General features: G+C 38.5%; 1 protein-coding gene across 1 annotated transcript; it reads left to right on the top strand.

Annotated features, from left to right (window-relative positions):
* Nucleotides 1-240: 240 nt before the first annotated feature.
* Nucleotides 241-9,832, top strand: ARIA (ARM repeat protein interacting with ABF2). The gene is made up of 19 exons (XM_089137356.1): nt 241-609; nt 772-932; nt 2,634-2,806; nt 2,892-3,012; nt 3,098-3,172; nt 3,265-3,359; nt 3,567-3,642; nt 3,946-4,053; nt 5,018-5,146; nt 5,270-5,338; nt 5,566-5,625; nt 5,758-5,881; nt 6,016-6,155; nt 7,719-7,782; nt 7,881-7,960; nt 8,184-8,248; nt 8,366-8,483; nt 8,912-9,036; nt 9,195-9,832. The coding sequence occupies exons 1-19, from the start codon at nt 345-347 to the stop codon at nt 9,286-9,288; spliced, it is 2,142 nt and encodes a 713-aa protein (XP_088993482.1). The 5' UTR covers nt 241-344; the 3' UTR covers nt 9,289-9,832.
* The last annotated feature ends 644 nt before the right edge of the window (nt 9,833-10,476 follow it).

The raw sequence follows: 10,476 nt of genomic DNA, 5'->3' as shown, positions 1-10,476 counted from the left end.
TCTTATTATTTATATATTAGGCGGGAGCGCACCAAAAAATAATAAAAAAAAAAGGCGGGTAATTTCAATTCCGAACCGGGAATTTTTTTAGCCGCTTCAAATCTACAATCACCGACAGCCACGTTTGAAAATTTTTCATATTTTTTACAAATTTTAAATGAAAATTTTAAATTATCAAATCACAAGTAAAGGGAAAGTTAAAAAAATTTCACTGTTATATTTTGTTGCTCCTTCCCCAAATTACCCACACGTCTAATCTTCTTTGAATACACAGTCACTCACGCCATCCCTGTTCTCTCCTCTTACCCTTCCTTTCGCTTCCGCTGTGTCTGTGTCTCTCTCTAATGGCGATGGACCAACAGCAGCAGCAACAGAGGCGCCAGGAACAACGAAGCTGCCCAGAGAGGAAAGGACAGAAGCGAAAACTGGAGGAAGAATTCGAAGAAGAACGAGAAGAGATCTCGTTCAATTCTCCTGAGGCTCGCAAGGCGTTAGCATCGGAGGTGAGTGCTCAAGTTGAGGTTCTTAATTCCACTTTCTCTTGGAAAGAAGCGGATCGAGCCGCTGCCAAGCGCGCTACTCATGTTCTCGCCGAAGTCGCCAAAAACGGTAAATCAACCGTTTCGATCTCGTCTTATCGTCCAAAAGTTTGCTTAAATTTTATTTTGATATTTACTCTGCAACTTGTTTTTTTCACAGTTTGTCCGGCTTTGATGTTTTTCTTACTGATCTATATGTTTATTGTTGTCCTTGGTTTTGGACTGAGTGCAGAAGAAGTGGTGAATGTCATCGTAGATGGTGGTGCTGTCCCTGCTTTAGTGATGCATCTTCAGGCGCCGCCACCTTTAAGAGACGGAGACAGTGGACAGAAGCCGTACGAGCATGAGGTCGAGAAAGGGAGTGCTTTCGCTCTCGGACTTCTTGCGGTGAAGGTATTCAATTCTCCATGCTCGCCTTAATTCAATTGTCCCCATCTTTATCTTCTTCCTTCTTTTATTGTCTTTTGGTTTTTATTTATTAATTTTTTTTTTTTGTTTCTGTTGGATCTGCTTACTCCGTTTCGCTAATGTAATTTTTTTTGTTGGTGGGGAAGAATCCCGTTATTTTCGTCAATCAAGTAGACATAGTTAGTATTAGGGATGGAATTTGTGGATTCTAACAAATGTTAATATGCTTGCTGAAAACAATTGAATATCTGCCCTAGTGCGTCTAAGTGTACAAACTGTTCCGCAGATTGTGATCTATGTACTTTACAATAAAGTTCAGCGGACGCCAGCAGGTGTTTTATCGATCGCAGTATGCACTTGCGGTAGTGATTTTAGAATGTGAATGTAGTTGAAGCTATATTGACATAATTATCAAGGAGAGAACAAAATCAGAAGAAATGAGTGATTACTGGCTCTCCTTGCACCAAGTCTCCTGCAATTTTTGTCCTCTCTGTGTCTGATGAATATCGATAATACTGGTGATAGGCATCTTTTGAGTCCATTTTCAGAATTTGCTATGTACTCTTGATAAGATGCCTGCCAAATTGAGAGGGTGGGGCGAGGGAATGAAGTCATGTAGAGTTTTCTTCTGGGAGTATGTTTTCTTTGTTATCATTAAGGTTCTTCTTGTTGTAAGTAAAGAGACTCTATTGATCTTTTTTAACCATCAGATGGATACATGTTTCCCCCATCCCAATATTAGAAACATATATCTTTTTTGAGATGAATGGAAAGAATTCATTAATCAAAAGGGGAAAGAAGGGAGGGGGAGATACAAGAAATAGGGCATAACCCAACAAAGCCGAATGGCCCGCGTCAAAGTTACAAAGGGAACCCAATGGAACAATCAACACTCGGTGCCTAAGCCTGACACAAAACAATCGACAGCCAAACACTTTCTGTTTTTCTTTTTCTTTTTCCTAGAAGGACAAAGCTCCACAACAAAGTCTTGATCCAAATTGTGACAGCCTCTAGTAGTCCGGGTACTATGCCTGCAATCTTGAAAAGCTGGAGAGGGGGTTTTTGAGACGGAAGAGTCATTGAGCTTGGGCGGAGGGGAAGAGAGACGGATGGCCGGATAGGTGTCAAGGGTGGGGGGTGGTTTGGGCCAAGAGAGGCAGGGGGTTGTGATTGCTGGGACTCTGGAGGGGTGATAAAAGAGGAAAATATTTTTGATTCCTCTCATGTAGCAATTGTTTCCTAACCGTATGTTCCCTTTTCCTTGCATTGGTCAATGATCAAGTGTACTTGTACTTGTCAAGTGAATCTGGAGGCTGGAATTAATGTTTGAGAAATCAGTTTCAGAGCCCAACTCCATCAGCCAGAAAACTAAATTTGACCGTTATCCCATTTTTGTGGGAATTGGTGCTCTTTATTTGGTTGAAATTGAACTCCAGTTTCGGTTGGAAGCATAGAATTATTGTAAATACTGTGATCTCACCAGATATTGAGTGGATACAGTTTCTTAACTTGTAACCCATCTTGTCTTTGGTTTTGCAAGAAACCAAGATTTGCAAAACTGAGATATTTTTGATATCTCTCTGTGTTCTTGAACCATGGTTTTAATTGGTGGAGCCAATGACCTTATATTGTGTGAAACTCATTTTCAGCTATTGATAACTTTTTTCTTTTGAAATGTGTTTACAGCCTGAGCATCAACAACTCATAGTTGATGCTGGTGCTTTGCCTCATCTTGTAGCCCTGCTAAAAAGGCATAGCGATGGTCATAACTCCCGTGCTGTCTATGGTGTTATTCGGAGAGCGGCTGACGCAATCACTAACCTTGCTCATGAGAATAGCAGCATTAAAACTCGTGTCAGGTCTGCTGGGAGTTATCATTTTTGTTCCTGTATTTTTTGTTTTAGATATGTATATCATGTTATGATGGTTGGACTGGATATCCAGGATTGAAGGGGGAATTCCTCCCCTTGTTGGGCTGCTTGAAGTTGCAGACACAAAGGTGCAGAGAGCAGCTGCAGGGGCCTTGCGAACCCTAGCATTCAAAAACGATGAAAACAAAAACCAGGTGGATTCTCCATGCAACATGAAACTTTTTGAAGGAAATCTAATATGCAATCACTTCTTTTATTAAACATTTGATGAATTTGCAGATTGTAGAATGCAATGCACTTCCTACCTTGATTTTAATGCTTCGGTCTGAGGACGCTGCTATACATTATGAGGCGGTATAACTTCTGTCCGAAATTTTATCCCAGAGCCATTGTCTGTCTGTAGATTGGCACTTTTTGCTGAATACAGAGTAAATTTATGTCTCCAGGTTGGTGTCATTGGTAATCTGGTGCACTCATCGCCCAACATTAAGAAAGAAGTTCTCCTTGCTGGAGCTTTACAACCTGTCATTGGATTGCTTGGGTATTTTTAACCCCTGGACTCTCTACCATTATCTCTCATTTTCCTTTTTATTTTTTTAATTTTTTTTTTTAAATCTTGGGTGTATTCTCCGATTTACTAGCTAGACATGGTCGTGCTGCATGTGGCTGTATAGCTGTTATTACCATAAGGTTCTGTGATCAAGGCTTGGCTCTTTCACTAATTCTTAATCTGTATGTTTGATTACAGCTCCTGCTGTACTGAGAGCCAAAGGGAGGCTGCTTTATTACTTGGGCAATTTGCTGCTACAGATTCAGATTGCAAGGTGCATAGCTATTGGCTTCCTGTTTTGCTTGCCTCCTTCCTGAATTGGCTGGGGGGTGTTTACTCTTTCAATTTCTCCACTGACAATGAGCTGCCCAGTCTCATGTTCTTGGCCTCTTAAATGGCTGTTTCTATTAGTTTATATTGCATCAATTGTTCCTGTTCCTTTCATGTAGTTGTTTCTTTCAATTTATATCCTTTAATTAGTTCTACAACTGTTCACACCATGCACACCCTTCCCCCCAAAAGAGTATTTGAAAAGGGAAATGGAAAGAGGGATTTCTGAATGATCAGTTTCTTGCAGGTCCACATTGTTCAGAGAGGTGCTGTCCGACCTTTGATTGAGATGCTTCAATCTTCAGATGTTCAGCTTAGGGAAATGTCAGCCTTTGCTTTGGGGAGATTGGCCCAGGTTAATGTTTCTTCTGTTCTCAACTTATTTATAATTTTAGAATCTATAGTGACTTGCAACCTTTTTTTAATCTATTTTGGCAAGAGCAATTTCATTACAAAAGCAAACAGGAAGGTTTTTTTTTTTTTTTTTTTTTTTTTTGGGGGGGGGATTGTACAGATTTTGCTTTCTGGAAGCCATTTGTTAGAAAATGTTAGAGATATGACGTAAGATGACAGGGTGTGTGCCTCTATCATGGTTTCATTTGCTGCTCTTTAGTTGTTAGTGTTCTAAACACTAGTTTAAGTTTGTTTCTTTTCAGACTTAGGTAAATATTATATTCCTTTTTTATTTCTCTTTTGACTTGTATAAATGTGTTGGTCGGTATGGTAGAACAAACATTTTGTCAGACAATTTTCTTCTTCCATCGTTCTCTACTCTGTAGCAGGAGGGATATTGTTTGCATTTTATTCGACAATTTTCTTCTTTTTAGGCTTTACGCAGTCCCCTTGGGTTGGTAAAATTATCAAGCTAGACTTGGGGTGTTAATCTTCCCACTCTTGGGTTGATAGCTGTTGAGGGTGATGCTAGTTATTTCATCGCAATTTGGACATTCATAATTTCACTCATGTTTTAGCTTCAATATCATCTGCTTTCATTGTATGTGTTTTGAGATCTTAGTTAGACGAGTGGTTGGGACTAGAAACTCCATTTCACATGTTCTCTGTTGTACTGTTAGAATGTTTCTTAGATTCTTTTGAGGTGCTTCTTCTTTGGGTTGTGCTCTTTAAGCATCTCCTCTTTGTTTGTTTCTGGACTCGATTCACCAAGCGTTCTCTCCATCACTTGGGACTTTGCTGCATGGGTGTACTGTTTATGTCTCTCTTTTATCTGGTTTTGACCATGGATCTAAATATGTCCTACATCAACCCATTTTTGCAATAGCAATTTATGCCCATTGCTTTATAAATTTTTTTGATTTCAGGATGCACACAACCAAGCTGGCATCGCTTACAATGGTGGTCTAATGCCATTGTTGAAGCTTCTTGACTCCAAAAATGGGTCTTTGCAACACAATGCTGCTTTTGCACTATATGGTCTTGCTGACAATGAGGTATGATTATCTAGATCATATGCCCCCTTGAAAACGTACTTTGGTGTTTCAAGGTTTGATCCCTAACATGGATAATTTGGTCAATTAGTTGTTTGTAAAACTTGTACTTTTTAATGCTTTCAGGATAATGTATCCGATTTCATCAAGGTAGGAGGTGTTCAAAAGCTGCAAGACGGAGAATTCATTGTCCAGGTATGCTTTTGTACCTTTGTTATGTCAAACAGCTTTCTACTCTGGGTGGGTTCCTGACCGTTAAGGATTTTACTGGCCATATTTTATTGCTTATAATAATTGAAATGGTCATTTGTTATTTTTTATTTTTCTGATTAAGATGATTAAGTAATGTAGCTTTCCATTTAATCCATCATACTTTTTTGGCTAAATTTGTTCTTTTCACTTGGAATCTAAAATTCATACAGGCAACTAAAGATTGTGTGTCCAAAACCCTCAAAAGGCTAGAGGACAAGATCCAAGGAAGAGTGAGTTTTCTACTGTTCTTCACTTATGATCTGGAGTCCTATGAATTTTTGAACATTATATTGTTTCAGAACTGCATTTTTTAGCACAAGTAAAAATTAATATAAACCAATGACTGGTTTTTTTCCTGACAGGTGCTGAACCATTTGTTGTATTTAATGCGCGTAGCAGATAAGATTGTCCAAAGACGAGTTGCTTTGGCTCTTGCTCATCTTTGTTCACCTGATGACCAAAGAACAATATTTGTTGATAACAACGGTATGACTTCTTTCTTTGTGGCACCCTAATTTTTCCAAGGGCAGGTGTTTGTTCTTTATTTTATTCCCCTAGGTCTATTATTTCTCCTTACCCTTGGACTCTATTTAGTCAACACTTTGGCTATACCTGTGCAGGGTTGGAGTTGCTTTTGGGGCTTCTTGGGTCTACTAACCCAAGGCAGCAACTAGATGGTTCTGTAGCACTGTACAAGTTGGCTAACAAAGCTACTGCACTCTCTCCTATGGATGCAGCTCCACCATCTCCAACACCACAGGTGAGCATCACAGATCCAGTCACAGAACTGACTGAATTTTCTTCTGTTCTCACCATTTTGTTATTCACTTGATGCAATTAATTCATAATAAGTAGATTTCTAACTGTCAGTTACTTGCATAGTTATCAAGGTGGCAAGTTGACCAAGCCGTTTGGGGCCCTGCCTAAGTGCCATTGCAATTAGGCAGCCGCAAGCCATAGCCTTGGCAAACAATGCATTTTAGTATACATTTTTTTTTTTAATGTGCCTACATTATGTCGTACAAATAACATATTAAAACATAATCAATGTTTAAAGTATCGGTATCGAACATCGTATTGGTAAGATGATTTTAAGGACGTATCGTCCTATATCGAGTATTGTATCGCTTTGGCTAATGTATTTTATTGTAATTTAATGGAGAGATGTATTGAGATGTATCGTATCGGTTGGGTCAAATGTGGATACGTATTGGCTAGTATCGTATGATATCGTGGGATATTTTTAAACCTTGCTCATAATTCTACTTATAAGCAAAAACATATATTAAAGAGTTATGATTATGTAAGATTATTATAAAAATGAAACATAAGAAAACAAACATAAGTTCATCTCGTCATAATACATAATCAACATAGTATAATTACATGTGATTATGATCTACATAAATATGAAATGAAAGTAGTAATTATGCTTATCTATATAATGTGAAACTAGTAATGATTTTCATGGCATATAGAAGGGAGTCAAACCCCCCCCCCCCCCCCCCCCAAAAAAAAAAAAAAAACTGATTTCTAACAAGTCCCAATCAATTTGGTCTCTTTTATATATATTTTAAAATTTTCCCCCTTTCTGTTTGACCTTAAAATGATCCTATGCTTCTCATTACATGGTAACAAAGTGCATAACCAATATTATGTTATGGAATAAAATTTGACCATTTAGAAGGAAAAAAAAGATGTAAGTACAAAATGTGAAAAAAAAAAACAACCACTCAGCCCGTGAGGCATCAATATGGCATACAAGGTGTCACCTCAGTGTTGCCTAGAGAATAAAATGTGGACCTTTATGCATGGACAAAAGGTGGACCATCGCCTTGGTGCCCATAAAACCCTTGTGGCCAAGGCATTGCCTTGGTGGGCACTTTGATAAATATGTTTACTTGAATACGTGTGTGTTGCTGTGCTGGCATGGGCTTTTTGCATAATGTTGAATCTTTCTTTTATATGGGAACCTTTTGGTTTGGACTTCTTGCGTTTAGATTAAGACCATGTGGAAACTTAAATCATTATCACAAGCCAACTCAAAAGCATCAACCTAGTCATTGTTTCCCATTTTCAGTAATTACTTCTCATATGTATGTAACGTATCCTACTTGTTTTGATCACTCACATGATCTAACTTTCAAGAATATGAGTTGCTTGTATAGTTTGTTTCTATCTTAAGTTCTTTACTATTATACTGGTAATAGTCAGTAATCATCACTGGTGCTCTGTAGTAAAATACTTGTTGTTTCTTCCGATCTGAAAATTTTTGCTTTCGTTTGAGTTTCCGTTTTGTATGATTAGACAATCTTTTCTGCAGGTCTATCTGGGTGAGCAGTATGTAAATAATTTGACGCTATCTGATGTGACCTTTCTGGTTGAAGGTGCTGATTTGTTCTTGGTCTGTATAGCTTCAACTAATATGTATTCTGTATTTGATGCTAACTTATGATTCCCCCCTTTCCTGCGCCCCTCTCTACAGGTAAACGATTCCATGCTCACAGAATTGCTCTTCTTGCTTCTTCGGATGCATTCCGTGCAATGTTTGATGGTGGCTATAGGGTAAGCAGGCAGTATTTTGATCTTCATTTTGACATCCTCTCCTATGAAGCTGGCTTTCATCTTTGCATATTTTCTTTTCAAATTCCAAACATGACGGCATGCTATTATTGTTTTTCTGCATTGCAATTTAGCAAATGGCTCAGGGCATAACTTTTACAGCCCTCAGCTCATCTGTCTGAAAGTGATGTGTGCATTTCTAATAGTTTCTCATGATTCCTTGCAGGAAAAGGATGCAAGGGACATAGAGATTCCCAATATAAAGTGGGAGGTCTTTGAGTTGATGATGAGGTTAGTTTGTCTGTCTTGCTGATGGTCTTTTCTAGTAATTTGTCTTTGTAGTTTTGTTTTACTGAAATGTTATCTGGCAATTATCCATAATATACTAATGTTCTTTTGAGGAAGCAGGTTCATATACACAGGGTCGGTAAATGTTACATTAGATATAGCACAGGACCTGCTTAGAGCTGCCGATCAGTATCTTTTAGAAGGACTGAAGCGGCTTTGTGAATATGCCATTGCACAGGTCAGTAAAGACTTGATGTTCTTTTGTTTCCCCATTTTGCTTTTGTCGCTTCTTCTTCTCCCATTTTGCTTTTTTTTTTTTTTTTTGTTGGTGTTGAAACGGGGGGGGGGGTAGAATTTTAAAAAATGTGTTTTCAACCGGGGCAAACAAATTATTCACCTTAAAACCCATCTTAGCCTCTCTTTGTTTTACTTTATTGTTGAACCCTGCCATTCTACGCCTGCTGTTGGAGAGTTTAAACTGTATGTCATAAATACTTTGCCTCTGATCCTCCTGACTTGGGTTTTGAAATGCCACAATAAACTGTGATTATTAGTTTGATTCTTCTCTTCCAGGATTGGCGTTCAAGTCCTTGCCACTTTCTGCAAAATGCCAATTCACGTTTGACTTATTAGTGTTTAACATACATGCTTTCTCTTTTGAATCAGGATATATCTTTGGATAATGTTTCAAACATGTATGAACTTTCTGAAGCCTTCCACGCTATCTCGTTAAGACATACCTGCATCTTGTTTATTTTGGAGCAGTTTGATAAGTTGAATGCCTCTCCTGGGTAGGTTCTCTTCTTAAAATGGATTTATCTATCATATTGTGTTTCTTGCAAAATATGGATATTAGCGTTTTTCAATGCGGGTCCTGTATTTGCCATGTAAACCGTTCATCACAATATCCTGATTTCTGTCATAAATTGATTGTTCAAATTACCTGCAGGTTTTCTCTTCTTGTACAACGGATAATACCAGAGATCCGCAACTACTTCTTGACAGCTCTTACTAAACCAAACCAACGTAGCACCCAGTTATAGGTTCTTTCCAATTATTGACCTCTTATTGCCAACTAACCGTGAGCACATGACAGCGACTGTACAGTGAAGGATAAGGTCATTGGTGGTGGTGCTGGTCCTGCGGGAGATGGTGGTTGTTATGCACCTCTGATTTCAGATTCCTTTGTCCTATTAACTCTTAGAATTAAATGTAATCCTTTTCCCCCTTTCTTTAGGGAGAGAGGAGGAAAAAGGCACTTAGGTTCGGTAGGATATCTTATCTTTTTAGTCCAGATGATAAAAGTGCCATTGTTTTGTAGGGATTATCTATGAATTTCTCATTCATTTTTTTTTTTGTTTTGGGGGGGGGGGGGGGGACTAAACATGGTTATGTTGTCACACTCTTGTCACGAAGTACCAATTGATGTGCCAATATCCAAATTCAGTTCCTGCAATTTGTGGTTCTTATATGATAAATTGGTTCTAAATTTTTGCTCGATTGTCTGTTAAACATGGGGAGGTTTTTGCCCAACCTTCAGGTCTTGGGAAAGAGGGATTCGCGTGGACAATGAGGGGGAACTGATATGAACTCACCTGGACAAAGCAATACAATAATTCTCTTCCATCATTATCCAGGTCCTACACATTAGTGGGTATGGTATGTTCTCCAGCACTTATTTTATGTAGATGCAGAATCAAGTTGTTAGGTTGGGTGCTTAGAATATTAGAAAATTGGTGACCCTATAGTTCAAAGTAGAAACCAATATATTGTCAAAGATGTGAGAGAAATATGGTTCCACCTTCCACAGCCTAACATGTAACTCATTCTCATCGTACACCAATGGGCTAAAGTGGGATAGAGTTCCTCTAATGTTGTGACTCTTGTGAGGCCATAGGCCCATGTATGCGGCAGCAACTATGGATAAGATCCAAACAGCAACAGGAGGGAGCAAAAATTCAACAAATTTGGTGTGGTGACAAGCAGCTACAGGGCCTAATATAAGGGAACTATGCCACCCAATTCGCTCTAAAACTGACCCCAGCCTGATACAACTACAAAGTGCAAAAATTTACATATTTATGATTTCAAATCTCATACCATCAAGCAATGGCTACTAGATCTAACATTAGGAAATGCAGAATTCTCTACTAGAATGACCAAGGCTTTCCTTAACTGTATTTGTAATCCTCAAGTTTACTAGTAGGTTTTCTTTTGTTCGATAAAAAAAA

This window comes from Hakea prostrata, chromosome 1, assembly GCF_041222555.1.
Source record: "Hakea prostrata isolate BN-2017 chromosome 1, UWA_Hpros_2, whole genome shotgun sequence".
Lineage (NCBI taxonomy): Eukaryota > Viridiplantae > Streptophyta > Magnoliopsida > Proteales > Proteaceae > Hakea > Hakea prostrata.
The sequence above is the reverse complement of the archived record's forward strand: the minus strand, read 5'-3'. Positions and strand labels throughout refer to the sequence as shown.